Raw genomic sequence first — 25,887 nt, forward strand, 5'->3', positions numbered from 1 at the left:
TACTATATGTGCAAATGCTACCAGCGGATCATGTAGAGAAACCCACTTGGTATCACCATTTGTCATACCAAAAAATCACATGCATTTTATGTTCAGAATACAGATAAAACTCAAATCTTTGGTAATGCACTTTAGAAATGGGAATACTTTTAACAAAAAACCTTTATCTGGATAAGCAATCATGAATTCTACAACAAAAAATATTTTTACCTGGCAGACTGATCAATAGCTTTTGGGATTTTTTTACTAAATTAACATTTACCATGTAGTTTTTTGTTTTTGTTTTTGTTTTTTTTTTGCGGTACACGGGCCTCTCACTGTTGTGGCCTCTCCCGTTGCGGAGCACAGGCTTCGGACGTGTAGGCTCAGAGGCCATGGCTCACAGGCCTAGCCGCTCCGCGGCATGTGGGATCTTCCCGGACCGGGGCACGAACCCGTGTCCCCTGCATCGGCAGGCGGACTCTCAACCACTGCGCCACTAGGGAAGCCCCTACCATTTAGTTTTTAATGTGAAAACAGGTAAAAAGAAAAAAATACCTACAGACAAACAAAAAGTTCATTATGTTAACCAATCAGGGTCTGGAAACTTCTGCAGTTTTCTTCCCAAGTGTTCTCCGATCAAATCATCTTTTTTTTGTTTTCCAGTAAAGAGTAACATAAATACAAATTGTTTAATAATAACCATAAAGTCTCATAGGCTGAGGTTTAAGTATTTATACTTCATATGGTAAGGAAACAGATATTGGACAATTTCTAGACTCCTGAAGATTTGGCATTAAAAACAAAAACCTCAGTCATCAGAATTCCTATTTCTACGTTTGTGACTAACTACATAAATAACCATTGGAAAACAGGACTTTCCAAGCTAACTTTCCAGTTAGACTTTAATCTTAAACGAAGTGTGTATGTGGTTTTATTAACCTATTACGATGCACAAGTTGGATGTCTTTCCATGAATGCTACTTACCACCACTGACATCAACCAATGAAACAGAACACAATACTTACAATTTAATGAAATTCTAACAGCAAACAGTTCCTATGGGTTTTGGTTTCTAATACCTGCCTACCTAAAATTAATAATACTTATTACCTGTTCAACAATTACAGAAAAAACTTTGAAAGTTAAGGAAAGTTTGAGGTAAATAAAGAATATTCATTTAAGAATGAAGTAGTCAAGATTTCCTTTTACTCAAAAAAAACAAAAAACAAAACACAAAAATCACTTCCAAGAGTCAACCTCCATGTACAAAAAGGCAAGATCAATCACATTTATCACTGGACACAAAGGATATTCCAAAGGTCTTTAAAAATGGTAATTAATCTCAAAAAAGGAAAATTAATTTTAGCTTTTATATTTCATTCATTATCAAGACCACATTTGCTTAACAAGATAATTATGCGATTGATACAAAACATACAGCATTTACACTTAACTGTACAAAATAATTTAAGGTTTATAAAAATATTAGAATGTTTAGAGTTGACTGACACAGTCTTAAATAATCTCTTCTAGAGAAGTATAGTAAGACCACTGATTTCCATTTTATTTCTTTTTTAATAAGTCAAAGAAAGGATGCTGCAATGCTTCATCCAAGGTAATTCTTTTCACTGGATCATATTCTAACATTCTTTGAACCAGGTCAAACAGTTTCTCATGTTCTTCATCATGACAGAGCATAAATTCCTGAGGGGAAAAATGACTTTGTTTAAGAAAGACAATAAAAAATAGTTAAAACAGGTTTTGTTTTTTTTGTTTGTTTGTTTTACCTTTAATGGTTTGCAGCGTCTTGTAACATATCTACCAGCAGAACTATGTTCCTCCCAATCTAGCTGATTGTGATGAAAATACTTGTGTTTCCTATAGGAAAGAGAAGTCTGGATTAAATTTTAAGAAAAAACAAACAAAAAAAACACCAAAACCCACATGCTTATTACCCTGCCCCCACCAGGGGATTGGGGGAAAAGATGGAACCACAGACATCTCTCTCTATATACATAAACATACAATTTATAAAAATCTCAGCAATAATTATATCGGATACCTTATATGGTATTTTTCCTAATCTTGTACCCTCTGAAGTTTTAGTATCCCACCTAAGTTGTTCCCAAATACCATGTGAAACAATGCCAGCTTCAAAAACAGAGGTTCCTAGATCCATTCCTGTAAATTCTGATTTCGCTAGATCTGGAATGGGGCTAGAAATCTTTAACAATTCCCTGGATGACTTCTGCGGTGAAGCTATGTTTTGAAACCACTTATAGTATTCTTGTCCAAAGACATACATGTGGTTTGCAACAGTCTGGAATTCAAATTTAGATAGGACTCCAAAATCAAGCTCTTTTTACTACTCTATGTATTATTTTTAAATCAACCTAGGAAAACATTTATGCAAAGGTTAACGAGTATAAAAACACCACTTTATTTACTGGGTCACAAAGTAAATATTGCATTACTTTTCAAAAACTTGACTTCATGAAAAAAAATTCAAAATCTACAGACTCTGGAATAAGCAATAACAACAAAGATGGGTTTTCTATAGTTTGAATATAGGCCACTGCATGTACCCAATAAGGGCTTTAATCTTAAAAAGCATACCTTGTTTTCTGAATCATGTGTGTTGGTATGGGTCCTAATATACGTTCCATCATTGCCAGGTGTTCTTTACTATCATGAGTCTAAAAAAATAGGAAAAAGAAACTTAGCACTTTCCATTTCCCTACATGCACATAAAACGAAAACACAAGAAAACAGTGCTTCCGGGACTTCCCTGGTGGTCCAGTGGTAGAGAATACACCTTCCAATGCAGGGGACATGGGTTCGCTCCCTGGTCGGGGAACTAAGATCCCACACGCTGCGGGGCAACTAAGCCTGCCCACCACAACAAGAGAGCCCGCGAGCTGCAAACTACAGAGCCCACACACTCTGGAACCCGCACACCACAAGTGGAGAGAGAAAACCCACGCACCGCAACGAGAGAGAAGCCCACGTGCTGGAATGAAGACCCAATGCAACCAAAAAAAAAAAAAAAAGTCAATAAATAAATGTTAAGAAAATAAAAGAAAATAGTGTTTCCATAAAAGGACTAGATTAGACAGCTATACAATTTATATTACACTCTACTTCAAAGATGGAATAAAACTGAATGAACTACACTGTCTGATTTCTGAAATGAATTGGTAAGGTCTGTATAGCTGATTGAGGAACAACTTTTTAAGTATATTTTACTGAAGTACAGGTGATTTACAATGTTCGAATAATTTGTTTAATGTAAAACAGAACAGTTTTTCCTTATTTGTATTACTTGCACTGTTTAACTGAGGGATGACTGGGAAGATTACCAAAAACCTGGCTACTCATTTTATCGGTTGCTTAACTAACCTCCATCACCCAATGGATAGCAACTTTGTAACACTAATCCTAGACAATAAAAATACAGTCCCAATAATTCTTACAACAACCTTGAGCTAGGACTGTGGGAACATAACTTTCAAAGAGGTTAAGATACTAGCTCAAGCTCATATAGCTCATCAATGAGGAAACCTGAGCTGTGAACCCAAGTCAAAACTCATATTCTTAAATTACACAGTAACAGAGCTTTGGCTAAAGTAGAATAAATTGTTAAACTAAATGGTACACTCCTAAGCGGAGGCTGGCAAACTTCTTCTGTAAAGGACCAGATAGTAAATATTTTAGGCTTGGATGGTCACAGATGGTCTCCACCACATATTCTTTTTCATTTTTTAAAGCAGGCATCAGATAGGATATAGTTTGCCAATCCTTGCTCTGAAGAGCAGAGTCTATGTGCAATGCTTTTTAAATCCATTAACTACTGTACCTAGCACACTGCTTTCAAAATGTTCTTAAGTCATGACAGGAATAAATAATACAAGCTCCATTATCTTCAAAAAGTTCCTTAGTTGAAGACTATTTTGGAGGGTGGAATTAAAATATAAACCACATCTCAAACCAAAGTTAATCATCGAGGCTTAAGATCTCAGAATGATTTACAATCATAAAACCATCTGAAGGATTTTATATGTGTCAGAATGAAGAAAGCATGCACTGTGCTCAACTTTTTCCTTGACCCTATAGCTTACTACCACAAAACCAGACACCACCCCCTAGAAATGTCCGACAGCTATGTTCTAGATATCAAACTTGTCTACAAACTCAGAGTACTTTTAACAGATCTCTACGGAGTAGACAGAAGTTTGGTGAGGTGCCCCATAGCAGTGAACACATATATTCTGCAACAGCCACCTAAGTGACTTATAATTCATCACAGCTTCCTCCCTCCTCATCCTGCATTGCCATAACCTCAAAGCAACCTTGACAGTATTAGCCAGGAACTTCCTAACCACCCTCACCCCATCCAACAACACACCTTGATCAAATCACAACCCTCTTAAAGTTCTCCAATGGTTACACCACTTGAAGCTTTCAAGACTTTTCGTTTTCCGACATAAGCAAAATTATGAGGAAAACAAGTAGAGACCTAAATAACATTTTCTCCTTTTTGTTCTGCCAAGTAAGCCAATAACTATTATCATTTCATAGAAAGAACATTTTAATACCAAAAAAAACCAGGAGAGATAATTTCTAAATGAAAGCCAGAACGGCAACCCTACAAAATCATTTTCATTTTAGACCAGTCTACATTTGGAAACCACTGACTCCTAGGATAAAACAAATACCTTTCTATGGCAAGCAAGTCCACTATGAATCAGTACTTGCCTACTGACACCATTTTCCTATTTATCCAAGACACTCCGGCAGCACTATTCATCCTTCCTCAACTAGAGTAGCTTCTTTTATGCCTCTTGCATTTATGAATACCATTTCTTCCTGATATGGCCATCACACACTCTAGTTTTCTGACAAACTCTTACTCTTCCTTATAGCTTGGATTAAACTCCCTACTCCTCAGTGATGCCTTCTCTAAGGAAACTTAACCATTCACCTTTTCTGGGTTCCCTTCTACATTGTTCCATTTTAGCAAGTATCACATTGTACTGTACGTTTTCCCATGTCTATCCTGTGTATGTCTTCCTTGAGAGAGATGCTGTCCTTTCATTTTTATACACATAGTGCTTAGAAATGTGCCTAGGGTGTCATACATGCTTAATACAACTTACTGTTTCTGAATTCTTTTAATAAAAGTGCAACATAACCAGAGCTGAATTAAAACTGACCATAGTAACACTAATGTAAATTTATGAAGGAGCATCACAATAAAATGGATCATATGAAGTCAATATGAACCATGTGTTTAAAAGCTCCACATGCAGAATGAATTATGACCATTCACTGAGAGTATTTCATTCAACTATGGTTTTAGAGAAGGATGACTATTTTGCACATGGAAGTTTACATCTTAAGAATAATGACACTATGGCAACTTTCCAATAGGGAAACCAAAACTTTAACATGGCTTTAACATTAAAGCTCATTATGAATCAGTAAATAACATTTACTAAATACATACCTGAAAGACTGTGAAACCAAGGTAATATTCAATAAGAATGCAACCTATGCTCCAAACATCACATGGCTGAGACCAACCTAAAGCTATTTAAAAACAAAACCAAACATTTTAGTATGCAACAATTTTTAACTGCCAATACACAATATCTTTTCCTATGTGGGTGCTCTCTTTATATAGCCCATTTAGGAGAATATGATAGTAAATTCAGGGTTTACATTTTTAGTTTTATATCAAACATTATTCAGTATGCTTTCAGACTCCTCCATATCCTTGTATCAACTTACAGTATTTTAACCTGGGGGAGGAGGCATTTTATGGAAAGTAAGAGGGGTTAGCAAATATTCCATAGTCTCTGAATTGCTTGTGCAATGAGGAGCACTGTTATACCCACTTAACAGTTGTTCTATGAAATTCTACATTTTATTAGTGCAAACATAGGTCAATAATTATCCTCAGAGTGTAATTACTAACCCCTTATCAATTACCATCAGCTTGATATCTGAGTTTATTTCTTCCATTAAAAGAAATAGTAGTGTCACATAAATTATGTAAGAATTATAATGGATATTATAAGCAGTGTCACCCATAAGCAGAATTATACAGATATTTAAAGTTCACATAGAGAGGTATCTATATATGTACTTTCAGGTTGTCTATACATGATCATATATACTTTCTCCTTCAGAATTCTCAATAGTAACATTATTCAGAAAAGAAAAAAACACCTAGCCTTAAGTCTATATCTAATTAGAAAGGAAAAGAGTAAACCATACAGATGTTTTAACCTTTTAAAGATTAAGTTTTTAATAAAAAAAAATGTACAAATGAAACCTACTTTAAAAGACATTTCAATTACTTTCAGTAACATTACTGAATTTAAAGACAAAGGAAGAAACAATATATTCAAGGAACTTGACTATGATTTAGCCATTTTTGTTAACACTCATCATACTTATCACTTGAACAAAAGGATAATGGAGCATGGCTTCTACTTACAGTAACACATACAAAATCTGCAAATGATAGAGCTTGGATCTAAGATGAAAGTTTTCTTTTCCAGCCACTCCTGTCTCCCAGTCCAGCTTTCTCCCAAGTGACTGTAAACTACCTCATTCTCTTATGGCTCAGCTCTCATACTCTTTGGAATTTCACATCATTCACTTTTACCAACTTCTGTTTACTACCAACACCCAAGACATGAGACCAACTGCCCTCCTCAGTGGTGGCACCTGACAACATCTTCCTCTGCAACCTAATTCTGCCTTAATCCTCAGGAGTAACACTTCACAAACACACAAAGAACCCTTCTAATCTTCCCATCTGTTCATTTCCTTTCCTCAAGACCAATAACCCCAATTTCAGATTTATATCAACTATCCCCAGCCTGGCCACACATGGGACTGTATTATTACTAAGAATCACTGTATCTTACGCAATCTAGGAGGAGGCCATTAACTAACTGTAAGATACACCACTGTTTTATGAACCAATAACCAAGAAAAAATGCCGTTTTGTCTTATGTTTCCTCACATGTTAAAATGTGGAGAAAAATCTTCTTCTTAAAATTGATAAAACACAGCAAGTTATCTCTTTTTAAGCTCTGAAAATACCTCTCTGTCCACAATCTCTTCCCACACTCTTTTCTTTTACCTTCATTGCAGCCTTCAGTCCTCAACCATGAATAATACACTTTCTAAACTACTGCAACACAGCAGCTTCTTTCAGACCATACTAAGCAGAAATCCTAGTAACATCAATCTCAAAGATGAGCTCCAAACCTGTGCTATCCTATGTGGTAGACACTAGCCACATGTGGTTATTTAAATCTAAAATTTTAATTAATTTAAAATTCAGTTCCTCAGTCACACTGGCTATACTGTACACAGTAGTCTACGTGTGGCTACTAATGGCTACCATGTTGGTTAGTGCAGATATAGAACATTTCTATCATCATGGAAAGTTCTCCTAGCCAGCACTACATACTATTCTTGATTTCCTGTCCCTTTTACTAATTCTTTACTCTAGGTAAACATCATTAGTTTGCTTTCACACTCATATTCTCAACTACCAAGTCCTCTTAGACAAAAGGTAAAAAGTGGAAAAGACTGATTCCACAAAGATGTTTTACTATCCAACCTCGGTTGAAACTTACTTTTGGTGAAGTAATATGCTTATACCATTTAACTATCTCCCAATATCACCTGATCTGAATTTTTCCCACTGTCTCCAAGCCCCCAAATCCATCTCTGACTTCCTTGCTCTATCAACATGACTCGGTCTCGAACTTTTAAATTTTGAGGCATAAGATGCGCTCTCCCTCACTGAGTTCCCTTTTATTAATATTGAAAAACCCTGCACCTTAACTAATTTTCCTTTCCATGCTTTCCCACGTCAAAGATGATCAAAGAAGCTCTCCTCTTAGACTAGCCCCTCTTTCTTCTCCTCTTAACCTCCATCCACCCTACATCTAGACGTCTGCCAGCCAAATCTTTAGCATTTTCACCAGCACCATGCTTTGTGATGAGACGAAAAGAGGTGCCCACATCGCTTCAAAATCACACTGCTGTCACGGACTTAGCCAATACAGCTTGTTCTCTTATGATCTTGTAAGACTGACTTGCTCAAAAATAACCACCACCTGGAATATCTTTACAGATGATATCACATTTTTCCCACTCAGGAAAAATATTTATAGCAATGTCCAGACAGCTTTTATGAAAACAGAAAACATTTTCTGTACACTGCTAAGAAAATTACAGCTATCCATCCCCCAACTACCTGCCCCCCAATAAAAGCTATAGAGAACAAAAATCTCTTTTTCAATTAAAATATCAGGAAGTCTGGTATCTACTAACCCAAAATGACCTCTGGAGCTCTGTAATGCCGTGTAGATACCAAAGTGCTATGATGTTCATCATCGTATGTTGCACTTCCTAAGTCAACAATTTTGATATCTGTGTTTTTCAGTGTGCGTTCATCACGTTTCTAGAGATACAGTTAAGTAAACACAAAGATCAATAAAGATATGAAATATTTTATAGCACTATCCAAAAGGCTTGCACATGAATTCTCTTTTTGATTTTCAAAATAATCCCATGAGAAAGGCAAAGGATTACCCTTTTTGGGTTAAACGTCAGGATATAATAAGCCTCAAAGGTAAAATTCCTCATCCAAGGATCACCAAGCTAAATTAATTTTAAAGACAACTACCAAAATTAAAACAAGTGTAACTTACCATTTTTGAATTATACTTGACTACATAGTCAGACTCCACAAATAAAATATTTTCAGGCTTCAGATCTGTATGGGTTAATTTATTATGATGTAAAACTACAAAAGAACAAAAAGACATTATTAGTTTCACTTACAAATTTAATCTGTACCGGGGGAAAGGAGAATTAGTAGTAGGGATGAAAACTGGTTTCATCTTTACTTGCAACGTGCATTTTTAGTGACAATGTTTTGATATGTTGCTTGTCCAATAAAACCTTTAATTTACTGGTATTTAAAAATTTAACAAGTATACTTACAATTTATTGACTGACAGATCTGATATGCCATTTGCCTGATATGGTCAATTTGAAAGGGCAGAAAGCTATTTTCTTTAATGAAATCATAGGTACTAAGTCCCAGAAGTTCCAACACAATACAAATATGACCATGATGATCAAACCATTCTAGCATCTGGACACATCGGCTAAAACAGATCAGAATAAAAATAATTCAGTTCACAGAATTCTGATTATTTCATGTAACATAACAGATCACAGTTCCAAGTTTATTACTTACAAGACATTATTGGGATCAGTACTATTTAAATGCTCTAATACTTCGATTTCTGAATGAGCTGCTTCACGATATTGTCCCACATTTTTTATGATTTTCACTGCTACATGTATGCCACCCCTTAAAAACAAAATGAAAATGGTAAATGTACAGAAGGGCGTTGAAGACATGTATCCTCTAAAGCAGCTGTCCCCAACCTTTTTGGCACCAGGGACCGGTTTCATGGAAGACAATTTTTCCATGGTTGAGGGGAGGGTGTGATGGTTCAGGTGGTAATGCAAGCTATGGGGAGCAGCAGATGAAGTTTCACTCGCTCGCCCACTGCTCACCTCCTGCTGTTAGGCCCAGTTCCTACCAGTCCACGGCCCAGGGGTTGGGGACCCCTGCTCTAAAGCATCATCTTATTAAGTACCAATCACTCTATGCTATTTTCCTAAAATAATCTTTCAGGGTATATTATAGCAGATCTATAAACATTTTTCAAAACATTTTGACAAAATATACATTATACAGAGTGATGATTTCTCTTAATACTTATGAACGTTAATGTTTGTTTCCAAAAGTTTAAATTTACCTAGATTTTATAAGTAGTTTTTTTAAAAAAAGGATAAAAATATAAACCTTGAACATACTACGGATGAAAACATTCACTCATTCACCAGGCTAGACCGACTGTGTCAGATGTTGCATTGGAATCACTGTTAAAAAGGGCTTGTCCCATGTACCTCACAGTCTAATGGAAAAGACAGACACTTGAACAACTTATCATAAGGTTAGAAGTGCCTGGTATAAGGAATAGAGAGAAAGAGCCTAACCATCAGAGTTAGGGAAGCTTAGACTTCTTCAGAGAAGAAAGACAACTATCAATTTGTTAGATAATTCTGGCAAAGGAGACACCATCATTAAGTCAACAAGCCAAAAAAATGTTTAGTGCATTCACGGATGCGAATAGGTATAAATAGCAACAATGTAGGGCAGCGTGTTTTAGACCGGTGCATCTGTAATACTTCCTAAAAAGTACAGAGGGAATTCCCTGGTGGTCCAGTGGTTTAAGACATGAGCTTTCACTGCCGTGGGCCCAGGTTCAATTCCTGGTCGGGGAGCTGAGATCCCGCAAGCCACGTGGCACGGCCGAAAAAAAAAGCCGTAAATGATTTTGAGGAAAAGGATTTCCAAATCTTCAGCTTCCTTCTGTCCTCTTTTCTAAACCTGATCTTCTTGAATACAAGCCAGCAGTCAACCCTGCATTTTTCACTATGGCCTTCCCACATTACAAAAGAGAACCCCATGCATGTGAAATTAATATGGCAAGGTTTGTGCCCCAGGCTGTTTATAAAAAAGAAAAAAAAATCTTTGAGGCAAAAATTTTTCTAGTGGCTGGATAGCCAACCTATTCCGAACTCATTTCTTTTGACAAGGTCCCAATGAAGTTGTGGGCTGATATATAATCATCAAAATAAATTTTTAATGATTTATCTCCCTATGATGTATAGCATATATCTCAAGACTTAAAAGAATTACTATAAAACTGCTGTGACAAAACTTCTTCTAGTCTCATCTATTTCATCATATGGACAAGTTTTCTAACTGCTAATAAGCTATAAAAATGAACAGTGCTGGGCCTCCCTGGTGGCGCAGTGGTTGAGAGTCCGCCTGCCGATGCAGAGGATACGGGTTCGTGCCCCGGTCTGGGAGGATCCCATATGCCGCGGAGCGGCTGGGCCCGTGAGCCATGGCCGCTGGGCCTGCGCGTCCGGAGCCTGTGCTCCGCAGCGGGGGAGGCCACGACAGTGAGAGGCCCGCATACCGCAAAAAGAAAAAAAAAAAAAAATGAACAGTGCTAATAGCTATAAAAATGAAAAATGGATAATGGTGTTAGCTAATGCTACTATAGTAATCATATTGCAGTATATAAATGTTTCAAACCAATGTTGTACACCTTAAACTTCCTAGCTTTCATATTACTTGTCAATTAAAAAAAAAGAAAAAAGGAAACTTAATGCTAAAACAGTAAGATTTATCTATGGACACATGAACTCATTTTTTAAAGGCCCCAACCATCTCAATAAAAGATATATTTTCAATTACATTGTATGTTTTAGGTCTAATAAGTATCAAAATTTGTAACAGATTTGTACTTGATCAATTGAATACTATTCATTGGAATATCTCAAATACTCAAGTCTTGGAACCTCAAGAAATTTTTAAAAGACCTAAATGGGACAACTAGTGAAATGTGAATCAGGTTGTAGATAAGCTGGCAAAACTTGAAAATACATATAACATGTAAATATAGAGAATGATTAAACACTGTAAAATGTTAACATTTGTGGAATCTGGGTGAAGAATATATGGGAATTCTTAGCAACTTTCCTAAGTCAAAGTATTTCAAAGTATCTTAAAATTTTACTTTATGTTCACATTTTTGTCATAGAGAGGAAAGGGTGATAATAAAAGACATTTAGGATAATATTCTTTATGAAAAGTGAAGTAAAAGTTAAGTTCAGATAAAAAGTTAAGATAAAGCATTTCTAAGTATTCAAGAAAAGTTTGTTCATGGATGACAGGAGGTATCAAGCTGTTGTATTTAGATTCCCCCAAACATATTTAGAAAGAGAGATATGTTTTTTAAAAAAATCAGCATTTACAATAAGCTGGAAATTACATCCTCAACTATTTTATGATGAAAAGTGGAGATGTCAATTTAGAAATGTGCAGTTTCCACTAAACTGTTTTAAGACGTTCACTTACAAAAAAACTTGCAACCGCAGAATAGAGATCCTAGAGGAAAACATGAAAATGAAGCAGAGAGGGTCAAATAACAAAAAGTTTAGTATAACTCATTAAAGAATCTGGACTTTATTCTGTAGGCTTCAAGTAATATAATTTATTTATAGTTTAAGAAGCTAACCCTAATGTGCAAATATTATCCTTTGGAAATAAAAGTTTTTGCACCAAGAAGATTAGACATGCTAATTTATTGTCTCTGCAATTCAAAAGTAGGGTAAAGCACTCCAAATCTCTTATAGAAAGCTAAGGACCTAAGTTCTGGGAAAGTCATCACTTGAACACTGACATTAATTTCAATGAATTCCATCTGATAAACATTTTCAGCATTCTTGGTCAAAATCCATACTTATGGTAAATAAATCATACACAGTTCAAGAACTTTTGAATACTTATACCTCCCAGGAAAACACATAGCTACCACTTAAATTCCATTTCATCTAAATTATGGATCCTTCTCCACCAAAAATATCAGAATGTTCAAAAAAGAAAAACAACAAACTTACATGCCATGATCAATGCACTCTACAACTCTGCCAAAGGCCCCTTCTCCCAAAGTGTTCACAATTTCATCTAAAGTGAGGGGGGAGAAAGAAGTGTAAGTACATGAGTACAAATTATCAGTTATTCAAATAATGAATGCTTAAGTGTGGAATTTTTTCAAATGCTCTCTATTAAAGCATAATTAAGGTTCCAGCACTCAAATTATTTTATTTTCAGCTGCTACAAAAATAATTTAGATAGAGCTATCTTTCTTGCTCTAATCTCAAATTCCACTGATTATTTTGGAACTTTAGAGTAGAAATATTTAAACTCTATAGAAAAGAAGAAATACAAAAGAACAACAAACAAACCCACAAAAAACAAAACAAAAAAGCAATGAAGAGTTCTTTAGCCCCCCGCTGACAAACTATTCTTAAAAAGATTATTCTGTCTGCAAAGTTTAAAAAGTGTTGAAAAATATTCTATACATCTTGCTCTTAGAACGTCTCCACTTTGACAGATCAGATGACCCTCCTCATCATCCTCTATACTCCTGGATCTTTTCCTTCGGTGGCTCTTCTGGAACGGCAAGTGGGCAGCACCAAGATCGTCCAGCCAATCAATATATCAGAGTGAATTCAGGGCAGAATACGCAATTCATTCAGCGGGGAGATATTCAGGCATTCAGATAAGCACCAGGCCACGAACAGTTGGCAGGAGCAATTTCAAATTCAGTCCCCAGAAATTCACAGGGCACAGTTTATGTTACAGAAGAAAAACATGGCAAGATTTTCAGATAAGATACTTAAAGTGGCAATAGAAAAAACAACACAATTGTCTCTAAAAATACTGACTTAATTGAAGTCTGAAATTTAAAGAATGCAATGTCATGATCTATTAATCTCGTTATAAAATAGCCTATGCTGTGAGTTGAGATGTCTAGTTTGTCAGGAAAATGTTTTAAAATGTCAAGATTAGCTCAAATTGATACTTAGCAATATTTTTAAACATACTTGCTTAAAATAAAAGCGGAAAATAAAGGCTAATGTCAATGTTTGATCTAATCAATGATAGTTCTAGTGAAGAAAACTTGGGGAGGAAAATAATAATTCATAGTTTACTGCAAACAAGTGAAGATTCATGAGTGTAAAAAAAAAAAGGGCAGGCTTTCTGGACAATAATTTCCCCTTCAGCACCCACTTACAGAACTCCAATGGAACTAATTGCAGATTGTGCTATACACAGGGTAAGTATCCACCAGTGCAACTTTCTACATTTGTCTCCAAGTACTGGGAAAGGGGTTTCTTTTAAAGTAAAAAATGTTTAAGATGAAAGAAAAGATGGGTGCTTCATCTTTTCGTATGATTATGTTATAAAAGATAAAAAATATTTTTAACATTAAAATCAAGAAACTCATGATCTGGTCTGCAGAAAATGAGTAAATGTGGGCAAATGAGGACTAACTAATAAATGCAGATTAGTTGTAAGAATCTGGAAGTTTCCTTTAAGGATTCAAGTAATATAAACACAATTATATTCATATAGTATTATAAACTTTTTCAAACTTACTGGCTCAGTAAGAGCTTTTACACACAAATAAGTATCCACCCAAAATAAAAACAAAATCAATCATACCGAACGTGACTGATTACTTGAACAGTGTCTATTACGCTTCCTTTTAGGACTGCTTCTCCAGCTTCGGACTGAAGATTTACTGCAGTGGATTCGATAACTGCTTTCAACGTCTCTGTGATAACGTCTAGGAACATATCTTTTGCAGTAGTCATTTCTGTATTCATCAATGTTAGGAACGTATCTTTTGCAGTAGTCATTTCTGTATTCATCAATGTTAGGAACATATCTTTTGCAGTAGTCATTTCTGTATTCATCAATGTATCTCTGGTCCCGATAATATCTCTCATTCAAGAACCTTGCTTCTAAATAATGACTGCAAACACATTAAAGGATTTAAAATTACTCTCTTCATTCTAGAACGCTTTAACGTTTAACCACATTTTAACGTGGTTAAAATAAAACATTCTCTCAAGAATTCCTGGTTTCAACAGCTAACTCAATAAAAGAAAAAAATACAAATTGATGAATTAGAATTTATATTTAACTCACAAAACTTAAATAATTTTACTTTAACCAACAAGCAAATGGGTACATATATCTCTATTAATATATACTGCTATGAAGGAACAAACCTTGGGTCAAATCATTCAACATATTCAGTGTTTACTTGATTAAGTGTCCCTTTACCTTCTGGTGAAAGTTAAGACCAAAAATTCACAAAACTGCTCTTCTGAAATTCATCAATCTTATGATATATGCATCTGTAAGTAAGCTCTCTTCCTTTTTGCAGAGCCACACACAACATGAGGCAGGCAAAACAGGATTCCTTTCCTTCTTAATGTAAGTTAGGTATCTCTGGCACACAGAGTTCTTTCACAAAAGGTGTATTAGAGCTAAAAGGAATCTTAAATATATTTCAGGCCTTTCATTTTACAGATGACTACACTGAGATCCCTAGAAGGAAAACGATTTGCCATGGTTGTAGAGCACATTCTAAATCCTATTGTATGTGCCAGTATTATTATACACACCACCTATTCCATCTCCTCTCCTCTATTTCGAGCTTCCTGTATCTTTCTGAGAAATAGACAACACAGTTGTTGAAGGCTGCTTCATGTGCCAAAAATATGCAAAATATATGCCCCTCAAATGAGAAAAGGTTCTTGTAATTGCTTGCTTAGGATTTCCCAACCCCCAACTTCCCTTTGCATTTTGAATTTCCTGTCACTCCTGCTTGTGAAATAAACAAGAATTCAGGGAAAACAACATCATCTGGTGCCATAGTGCTTAACTTCTTTTTTTTTTATTTTTTATTTTTTTTGCGGTACGCGGGCCTCTCACTGTTGTGGCCTCTCCCGTTGCGGAGCACAGGCTCTGGATGCGCAGGCCCAGCAGCCATGGCTCACGGGCCTAGCCGCTCCGAGGTATGTGGGATGCTCCCGGACCGGGGCATGAACCCACGTCCCCTTTATCAGCAGGCGGACTGTCAACCACTGCGCCACCAGGTAAGCCCCATAGTGCTTAACTGCTGAATCTACAGATCCCTTTGAAAATCTTATTGAGAGGTATGGACCCTCTCCCCTAAGAAATGCACAAATGCGTAAACAAAACTTGGCAAGGAATTTCAGAGATCATGGACCTCAGGAAGTCAATGGATTCCAGTTAAGCAGCCTTGATTTGATGGAAAGAAAAAGACAGAGTCAATTGGCCCAGTTTCCCGTCCCCCTCTCTACCTGGGATGAGTATCCTTTTCAACAGTGTGAAGCTTCAAGAGGGATGCACGTGGAGCACTGAGGGAGAGAGGGGACACCTGCCCAGTCAGACACACCAGCTAAAATAATCCTGACAGGCAATGGAGTGACAGATGTTAACTAGACTGCCCTCACTAACCTCGTTCTTTTTCCCAGAATATGTTGTCATTCTTTTTTCTCAGGAGGCTGGTTTACGCAAAAATAAAGGAGAAGCATCTCTAAAACTGCTACTCAACAGGGCTGGCATCAAATCCAGGCTGGGGAGATGCAGAAACCCCCTTTCCCCAGTGTCAGCCTTAAGTTCTAGCCATTGGAGAAACAACTCAGGATATTAGGGTCTAAATCTGGGTCTAAGTCAGGGATCTGATGAGTTGCTTGGAACCGTTAAGGGAGAGATCTACAATACGTCAAACTAGAAATTACCATACTCTAAAGGGCATCTGTTTAATTCTGTAAGGCATCCTTCCCATAAAAGTCTAAAATGTATCGGAAAACTCTAACACTAATAATCCTTAGCTGGACTAGTGCATGAAATTAGAGCTGCTGATAATCCATAAATAATCTATAGAATAACAAACATGGAGTGAAGTAATACTATGAGGATAAACTAAAAAGATGAGGACCTCTTCAACCTACAAAAACCAAGGCTTAGAGCTTATATAAACAAAGTCTACAGAATTATAAAGGCTATATGGACAGAGTGAACAGGATGAACAGACTGATTGAATTTCTAAAAATATTCACTGAATGTCCAGTGAATATTTCACTGTAGTTCTTTAAAACAGCCAAGACTAATGAGGCTATGGGCTTTCGTTTTTATTTCCACACAGGTCCTGTGGAAGATAAAAAATATAAGGCAAAATCCCTGCCAACAAATAACTGTTCAATTTGAGATTACTCACACAAAAATAAAACAAAACTCAACCATGCAGGAAATGCTGAAAGCCTGGATATGAGTGCTTAGGAGAAAAAACTCAAAATGCTTAAAATGGTCAGGGAAGATTTCGTGAAAAAGAAGGGAAGAGTTGCATCTTATAGGGACATCAGGATTTGGACAAAGTAGGAAGTAGAAGAAGTGCCAGGAAAGAAAAATGGCATATTACATCTTACATTTATAGAGTACTTTTAGCCAGAATGGTTTAGAGATGAGTTTGTCTACATGTTACTTAGGAAATAGTAAGTAGACAATTTCAGCAAGAGCAATTTTCACACAGGGGAATATAGGCAAATAAATAAGCTGGGAACAGATCATCCAAAATCTTGCATGCCAGGCTAAAGGGCTTAAAACAGTGTTTCTCAAAGGGTGGTCTGTTTATTAACAATATCGAAATACTGAATTTTTAAAAATGAAGATCCCTGGACCCCAGGTCAGACTCACTGAATAATCTGGTAATATGCATTTTAAACATACCTCCAAAGTGATTCTATTCACACTAAAGTTTGAGAATCACTGGTTTAAGGCTTGATACTCTATGTTACAACAAGACATTTAAGGATATAAAATGTGTTCACAGTCACATCAGTCTTCCTGTGTAGAATTAATTGATTAAGTCTGTAGGAAGGAAGCAATTCACAGGCTACTTACAAATCAGAAAGAAAAGACACTCTGAAATATATAGGAAAAAAGGTAAGATAATTGATATACAATAAAAGCGCTGATAAATCATAAGAAAAATATACTTTAATAGAAAAAATAGGCTAAGAATACAAAAATAATGTTCACAATCAACTAGACTTCAATTTAAAAAAATTCAAGTGTTCAATAAGCACATGACAGAGGACAAATTCAGCAGAAATTTAAACATTCAAATGAAAACAAAACACTATTCTTGGCATTTCAAAATAGGCAAGACTGGTGACAGCATGTCATAGGGAGTGTAACTTGGTACAAACTTTCTAGAAAAATATGTGGAAAAATATGTGAATATGTAGCAAGAGCCTTATAAGAGTTCACACCCTTTCACTTGAAACTGTCCCTTCTTAGAACCTATTTTCAGGAAATATTCAGAGGCAAAGATTTGTATACAAAGATATTTTTCAGAAGAAATAATAAGAAATAACTTTACATCCAAATGGGGGACTAGCATCCTACCAAGAGTACCTTCTTTATATGCTTCTGTAGTTTTCATTTTTTTCCAATAATTTTACAAAAAACACTCTTATAAAGTTTTGAATCTTAAAAAAGACTATTAGATTACTCCAGATTATGGAAAGCAATTACCACCAGACATCTCTGGTGCCAATATCAAAGAAGAAACTATTGGCCTAGTGGTTATTGCACTGACTCAGTATCATCTTTATGTGGTTAACTATGAATATGAATAACTGTTCATCATTCATATCACTTCCTTTCGACACATACAATGCATAATAAATCCATGAATGGTTAGTACTATATGTTAAGCCTTACAGAGTATTTTGTAGTTATCTTAATATAGGGTACAGATATTCTTGTATAATACATTAATTAGCTCAGGTCATTGAAATCCTGGCATAGATTCTCCCTCTTCCCTCCGTATGATAGTGTGTGAAGAATGATTAGTCTGCACTGATTAACAACAAGCTCACTGTTTTACAGAACAAGTCTGTTTTGGCATGGAGAAGGAAAAAAATTGCATACTGTTTTTTAAAGTAACCCCAGTTGGCTAATTTAGAAAGCAATCTGGCAAACAGTCCCAGTGGAACATCTGCACAAAACAAGGAGAAAACATGGAACCAACAAAAACAAATGAGAAAGGGAAATTAACGGAGGACAGAATGAAAGAAACTCTATTCACCTAGGCTTTGTTTAATCATTTAGGAACTTGAAAAATTCCTTCAATTCTATATAAACGTAGTACCTCCAAATTTTACACTGGTAAGAATACAACAGAACAGGACACATGCCATTGGAAATTTTTATTGAGGCCCTTCTTACAACAGCCAAGCTTCTAAAAATCCCAAACATATCCACTGGCCTTATCTACAAATATAACCTGTAGAATACAGTATAAGCAACTAATCCCCAACACACTTTAACATTCTCACACACCACATACTATTTTTCTCATCTGGATGAACTCTTCCCCACCCTTCATTAGCTCTCATTTGTGGAACCCTAAATAAGTGCCCCAATGTACAGCTCTCCCTACTACATACAAGTTAAAGGCACTCACTGGTCCTTTAATCACTTACTTAACTTTTGTGTGTCTCATTTCCCACAACTATATTACTGGCAGCTGGGACTCCATCAACTGTCTCCTACAGCTCCCAAATGGACACAGATATGTGAGAGTAGGAACTCTGTTCTATACACAGCAGTGTCTAGCATATAATAGGCACTCAGTAAATATTTTCTGAATGAGTATTTGTTGACTGATTTATAAAACAATCTGACAGATGAAAGCTATATAAGCTAATGACAAGTCATTACAACTATTAGTGTTAAAATGGTACTAGTTCAAGCGTAATTTACCAATAAGATTCTTTAAGCTGGTGATGTGGTTTACAATGTCTGTTCTCTTGTGTACTACTGTGGGATCTCCTCTTCCGTTTGTGACTTCCACTGTAGCTTTCATGTCCCCAGCTTTCTCTGTTATCCCAGTCAGGGCAGTGAGTTCTTTTGGAATGCCTCATCTGTTAATGGAAATGAAAAGTGAGTTGTGGAATTTACAGATGGTTATATTTAGTAAATAAAATATTTCACATTAATATTAATTAAATAGAAAAACCCCAGCACATGGGGTCCTACAGGTTCTAAAATCTTCGTAGGTAATGGTTCCCAAGGCATGGAGGCACTATCCCACTGGTATGTCAGATGATTCTAAGTGGCATACGCACCTAGCACTAAATGATAACATTGTGAGACCTTAATGCATTTTCTTTCCATTCTTCTGGATAAATTCTCAGCTTGGTGCATATCTTCAACTAACACTTGCTAACTGCCATTTTTAAAAAAAGAGTCAGGATTCAGGCTTACAGCCTTCAGTAGACAACAATATCTAGCTAGAAATTAATAACTTTTTTGGTTTTATTTTTATCATTACCTTCTTTCTATGGTAAATTATTACTAATCTCTTAAGTTATTGATATAATCAAATTATTAAGTTATTGATGTTAACTTTAAATGTGAACTAATTTAAAACAAATATCACAAGTGTCATGCAGCTTTGTTGAAATACTGTGATACAAATAACTGAAGTCAGAGAAACACTTAGGAATAGAATATAGGAGATGACTGTTTATTTTCAGATCATCCTGCAACCATTCTTAAAATTAAACATATTTGTTGTAGATCTGGGGTGACTAAAGAAATGAACCTATAAGGATGAATAGGGTCACACTGAAATCAGATAATTGTGACAATTCCTTGACTCCATCTACATCCTCACAGGTTCCATTCAGGATCAGGATCTGTGTTCTAACAATGTCATCCCATTCTGCCTCTTCCCATCTTAATTCTTTCACAAAGCAGTTAAGTTTTTAACAGTGATGTGCAAACTGTTGAAGAGGGTGAGGTTCACAACTCAGCAAGGAGCTGAAAACAGGTAAAATGGAGCAAAACCAACTTAGTTAACCTCCTTCAGTTAGCCCAAATGACTCAGTAACAAGCAAACAAATTCAAGTAAAAAATTTAAAAGATTTCAAATGAATTAAAAGACTTTAAAATGAGGCATCTCCTGGGAGGTATTCCCTAAGAAAATGTAGGTATCATGCCATCAGGGACCGAAGCCACTAAATATTTAGATCTTTTAACTCACTTCTCTTGTTGATTCTTAGGTCCAACAAAAATCCTAAAACTCTAGTCAGGGTTCTCACTGGAAATTGATAAGTGAGCATTCTGATTTACATAGTCATTTGAATATGGGAAACTGAAATAAATGACATTACAAATTAACCTGAGCCAAAAGACCATCAGAAAAGCCATCAAAAAAAATTATATTTCTAGTGGAATTCTTCTAACCCTTCAATTACCCAAATTATATTTTAACCACATAGGAACTCTTTAAAATTGTTTAGTCAAGCATTCTTAAATCATAGCAAGCAAAATTACAACATCTGATGACTGAGGTTTATTACTATGATTATTATAATGCATTTTTTGCAAAACACGTGTGTCTGCTTCAGTTTTGTTTTTTTCCTTCTACTATCAGTAGGCCATAACTAGCTCACCAAGGCAGAATTCTTAAATAACCACAGTTATCAATATGCAAATATTAAAATAAGCATCTTGGGAGAGCCAAAGGTTTTTATTTCTCTAGCCAAGTTCATTACTTTAAATTTAATTCAGCTGATAGGAAGCCGTCCCCCCCCCCACCACCACTACTGTTCAGAAATATTTTCTCAGGAGGCCAAGAGAAGAATCCCAGATCCAGGTTATACAGATTAGGTTCCTTCGCATACAAAAAAAAGAAAAACTATCTAGAATTATCACACTATTTCTTATTAACAAAGAATCCTACATGTTAGAATCATTGGACTTCCTTCAATAAAAACATCAGATACAATAAACATCAGATGTTTATATCCATCTTAGAAACCTGATTCTCTACTGCCCTTTAACACCCTATATTACCCGACAATTTGACGTTATCTATATAAAAATATCTATATAGGTTAAAGTTATGATTAGATGGCTCCAAGAGTACTGTATGTAATGGATAACAAGAAGCCTGTGGGTGTATGTATGGAGCACAATCATACAAAGATAGCTATAAAATAAGACCAGGTGGTTGATGTGGTCAGTTTGGAGCGCTGTTTCCTAAGAATAGTATAAGCGTTTCACGGTTACTTAAGTAATCAAGGACAGGGTGATCCAAAAGCATCAGAAATGCACATCTGATGCAACAATACTATGCTCCACTTTAGGAAAAAAACAGTTCGCACAAAGGATGAGATTCTCCGTATTTACCTCTCACAAGCACGAGCTAAATTCCACCACCTGGACTCGCAAACTAGCAGTTCCTCGGACGCCCAGTCCCCATCCCCCGCCTCTCTGCCAGGGCACCTGGCCAGGGCCTTTGGCGCACTCAGAGGCAGAAGTCTGACCTCGGAAAATCCCAGAATGCTACAAACGGCCGAGGCCAGGGACCCAGAGTAAGGCTTGATCTAGGACAACACTTGCCCCAGGAGGCTCTCGCAGGGTGTCACTCTGATCGGCGGGACGAGTCACGGGCCTAAGGAGCCGTGATATGAGTGGCCCGGCCTCTCTGAGACGAGTCAGCGGCAGAGCCGAGGCCTTTCCGCCCTAGGATTTTAAATCTACCATGACACCGGGGCAACTTTAGGTTACAAATGCCACGAGCAGAGCTGTGCCCCGAAGAAACCCCGGTCGCCGAGGCCCCGAATCCCGTCGTTTTTCCGACACCTGGCTTTCGAGACCTAAAAGACTGGGAAACCGCCCAGCCCAGAACACCCTATCCGAAACCTTACCTCCGCAAAAGCAAAAGGCCCTTTGGCCAATAACTGTCACCAAACCGCCGTCTTCTCTCCCTGTCGCTGCAACAAACACCCTACAAAACGGCAGCAAAACCACCTCCCCAAAACCCCACCGTCGGCCTCTAGCGCCACTTATATAGGACGAAGGCGCCTGCGTAACAGAGCTCCCGCGCTCCCGCCCCTCCCCTAAGGGGCGGGGCCCAGTGTGACGTCAGTGGCGCGCCCGGCCCTCCACCACGCTGCTGCGCGGGCGGAGCAGTCCCCGCCCCGAGATGTGCTGTGCGGAGGCGACTCCTTACATTGTTTTCGTTGCGGGAGAACCTGGGTGAAGTCGGGAGGAGACGCCTTAAGCCTGTGGCACGTATCTGCTGCTACTCCAGGAGTTATTCTGAATGCAGCACCTCTCAGCAGAGCCAACCGTGGCTCCGTTTCCTGCTCTCCCGCCCCAGTGGGCCGCACCACGGCTGAACTGCAGGCAGAGCCACCGCGCAATAGACAAACCCCAAACCGGCTCGGTGCTAGGCCCAGGCTGGTGCTGGGGTTAGCTCAGTGAACGCGATTGTGTAGTCCAGCCCGCTTGGAACGTCCTGTCTAAAAATGGATTCTGATAAATAAGATGTCTTAGGAAACAAGCTCAGAGGTGCTTATCTTTTTAAGGCCTGTGTTCCTAATAAAAGCAAAAAAAAGTTTCAGTTGAGACTCCTTACAAAATTTTTCCTGTTGTGATCCCTGCCTCCTGGGCAGATTCGGTAGCTGGAAGTTTCCCTAACAAACTTTTCCCCATTATTTATTCCTGTGAGTCAGTTTTATTTAACCAATGCAGAGTAATGTCTGAGAGCTAGTGAACCCCGTTAAGGGGCTTGCTTACCTCAAATAAGGTATTTCGCAGTTCTAAGGATCCCCAGACAGTTTCCCGTTGTGAGCGTGTAGAGTGAGAAGAGAGAAGAGGGCCAAAATCTGAGCCCTGGGGAGCACTTAAGGGACAGAAGAAAAGAGCCTGAGAAGGAATGATCAGCAGGAGAGGAGAACCAAGAGTTTGGTGTCAGAGTAAGTGAGAGAAGGGTTTAAATGAGGGAAAGGCTGACAGTGACAAATGCTGGGAAGGAGTCAGGTAGGGTTGGTCCTGAAAAGTGTCAAGGGGATTTTGTGTTCTGACAAACATTCGATGGATAAAAGAGAAAGTCAGAAATAAGATTTGGGAGGGCACGGTTGGACTCTTGCAGTCATAAATCCAATAACATGTGGGTTTGTACCTTGTACCTTGTTAGGTGAAAGGAGGGCCCTGTCATTTCATGATCTAATATTGTAGAAAACTTGTGCCACCTACTTTGGATAAACTGAATTGTTATGGAGATTGTACCCCATGTTAAGAAGTGAAGAAGTGAAGTTGAAAAGATAATTGGAAAATTGGAAGTGAAAATTCTTTATGCTGTAGAATGAAACAGACGTTATTCTCCTCACCTGAAATAGCCACCATTTATGCATTTACAATTGTAAATCTTACGCATCCTTTGAGGTCTGTCTCTAAGATGCTATCTCTGACTACATGAGTTCCCACCCATCTCCCTGCTCTTGACTACTCTGGTTAGAGATGAGGTCCTTAATCAGTTGGCCAAGGCACACTGGTGTGCCTGGAACCACCAAAATATGAAGACCAATTTTGCCCATAGTGTGAAATGTATTGGTTCTACAATTGATTACACCTACTATTTCAGGGACATCTATCAGTTGGAATGTTTATCTGAGTAGACTGGGCCATCTTGCGAGGTAAAGTGGGACTCAGCTTCAGGCATACAGAGGCATAAATTAAGCTGGCAGCAAAGAAAAGTTCCCCTTTTGGGCCTCCCTGGTGGCGCAAGTGGTTGAGAGTCCGCCTGCCGATGCAGGGGATACGGGTTCGTGCCCCGGTCTGGGAGGATCCCATATGCCGCGGAGCGGCTGGGCCCGTGAGCCATGGCCGCTGAGCCTGCGCGTCCGGAGCCTGCGCGTCCGGAGCCTGTGCTCCGCAACGGGGGAGGCCACAACAGTGAGAGGCCCGCATACCGCAAAAAAAAAAAAAAAGAAAAGTTCCCCTTTTTTCCTGGCGCATGAAGGATCTTTGTCTTGTGAGGCTAAAAGAGAATGTGGTCAGGACAGTGCACAGTTTTGCTCAAACAACAATATAAAGTTAAAAGACAGCCAAGTGGAAAGGCCCCCTACAGAGGGATTTATAGACATCACAAAACAACGTTACCCAGTAGTGGAGTCTGCTTTGTAGTTGCTGCTATCTTATTTTAGTGTCATTTTGAATATTTAAGTTTGTCTGCCACTTAAATATTAAGGTCTAATATTTGAAAGTGTGTCATGATCAGGAGGAGGTCGACAGGTATGGTGCTCCTATTTACTCTCTGTGGCTTATGTGCTTTGACTGGAGACAAGGACCTGATTTATATTATCTTTGGTATCTCAGTGGCTACAACCCAGTACATATTTGTAGGTTGTTTATGGAAGCTGCTTTTGGTTGTTTTGCTCAGTTGGGTTAAGTTGGATTAAATCAAAGGTTGAAATTTACTCCCAGAATCCCTGGGCCAGTTGGCTTAATAATCTCACCTGGCACCTTAACCCTTTCTATTAAGTCAGTTACCTGGAAAATGAATACCTTGTGTCAGAGGACTTAATAAAGAGTCTGTCTAATTTCTCAGAATCTACTACTAACACCAGAAAAACTGTCTAATCTGGTAACTTCATCTCAACACAAGAACAAGTATGTCTAAGAACACCTTAAGTTAAACCATATATAAAGAAAATCTTAGCTTTGAAGAGCAACCAGAGGAATATTCTTATCATATATTCTAGCACAGATATTCTACAAGTTTAACTTCAGACATAGGAAACAGTCATCTCTGAAAGCAGAGTTCCAGAGTAAAAGTCTAAATTGTTGTGTAAATTACGTTTAACAAAAGATTGTCAGCTATATGGAGAAATCTTTACAAGGGTATAAACCTTTATGGGTTTATAATTTCTAAGTTGCTATTACTGATAATTACCAATCTGTATTTAATTAGATTTTTTTTGTGTTTTTAGCTATCAATTAAATACTCATTATGTGCTAACTACTTTGTATACATGATCTCATTTAATAATCTAAACAACACTGTAAAGTGATCATTGGTTACTTGCTTGCAGTCAAGTTATCAAGTACCAGAACCGAGATTCAATCTCAGGACTTACTTGCTCCAAAGCTCTTGTGTTTAACCCGTTCTACTGGCTGCTTCAACTCATACAGCAAAGTACAAAGCAACTTACTTTACTTAGTCATTAGGGAAACCAGGCTGAGTTCATCTTTCAGCAAGATCAAAGGAGTTCGTCTTAAAAAAAGCACTTTTCAAGGTGATATATCATCAAGGGCTCCTCATGATGAAACAATGACTCAGTTTATCTCCAGCACATCAAGGTCATCAAAGGTCCCAGGGTGCCTTATTCACTGTTCAACAGCAAGTCACAAAGGGTCTCCCATGCATCCCATGCTGCCTAAGATGGATAACATCCCAGGTTTCTCCAATATTTCCTGAGACTGGTTGTGAGGAGATTCACACAGCACACCATGAAGCAGGATCCAA

The 25,887-nt window shown here is 37.5% G+C and overlaps 1 protein-coding gene across 3 annotated transcripts; it reads right to left on the reverse strand.

The window, feature by feature from the left end:
- Nucleotides 1-1,450: 1,450 nt before the first annotated feature.
- LOC132485872 (dual specificity protein kinase CLK4-like) lies at nt 1,451-22,382 on the reverse strand. 3 transcript variants are annotated; one of them, XM_060092473.1, is made up of 14 exons: nt 22,283-22,382; nt 19,326-19,486; nt 14,181-14,493; nt 13,034-13,124; nt 12,569-12,635; nt 12,027-12,056; nt 9,279-9,395; nt 9,020-9,186; nt 8,725-8,819; nt 8,345-8,474; nt 5,490-5,572; nt 2,600-2,679; nt 1,771-1,861; nt 1,451-1,687 (listed from the first exon to the last, which is right to left on the reverse strand). In XM_060092473.1, exons 2-14 carry the CDS (start codon nt 19,484-19,486, stop codon nt 1,547-1,549), a joined length of 1,566 nt encoding a protein of 521 aa, XP_059948456.1. In that variant the 5' UTR covers nt 22,283-22,382; the 3' UTR covers nt 1,451-1,546. The 3 variants fall into 3 exon arrangements, with proteins under 3 accessions (XP_059948456.1, XP_059948457.1, XP_059948458.1); XM_060092474.1 differs by lacking the exon at nt 12,027-12,056; XM_060092475.1 differs by lacking the exons at nt 13,034-13,124; nt 19,326-19,486; nt 22,283-22,382 and having other exon boundaries at nt 14,181-14,261.
- Between the last annotated feature and the right edge of the window lie 3,505 nt (nt 22,383-25,887).

Source organism: Mesoplodon densirostris, chromosome 3 (genome assembly GCF_025265405.1).
Source record: "Mesoplodon densirostris isolate mMesDen1 chromosome 3, mMesDen1 primary haplotype, whole genome shotgun sequence".
Taxonomy (NCBI): domain Eukaryota; kingdom Metazoa; phylum Chordata; class Mammalia; order Artiodactyla; family Ziphiidae; genus Mesoplodon; species Mesoplodon densirostris.

Coding starts and splice junctions, on each gene's coding strand:
- LOC132485872 (XM_060092473.1), bottom strand. CDS start 19,486: ATGAGGCATTCCAAAAGAACTCACTGCCCTGACTGGGATAACAGAGAA. Junction 13,125..14,180: donor CAAGTAATCAGTCACGTTCG/GTATGATTGATT, acceptor TTGCCGTTCCAG/AAGAGCCACCGAAGGAAAAG. Junction 1,688..1,770: donor GACGCTGCAAACCATTAAAG/GTAAAACAAACA, acceptor TTTTCCCCTCAG/GAATTTATGCTCTGTCATGA.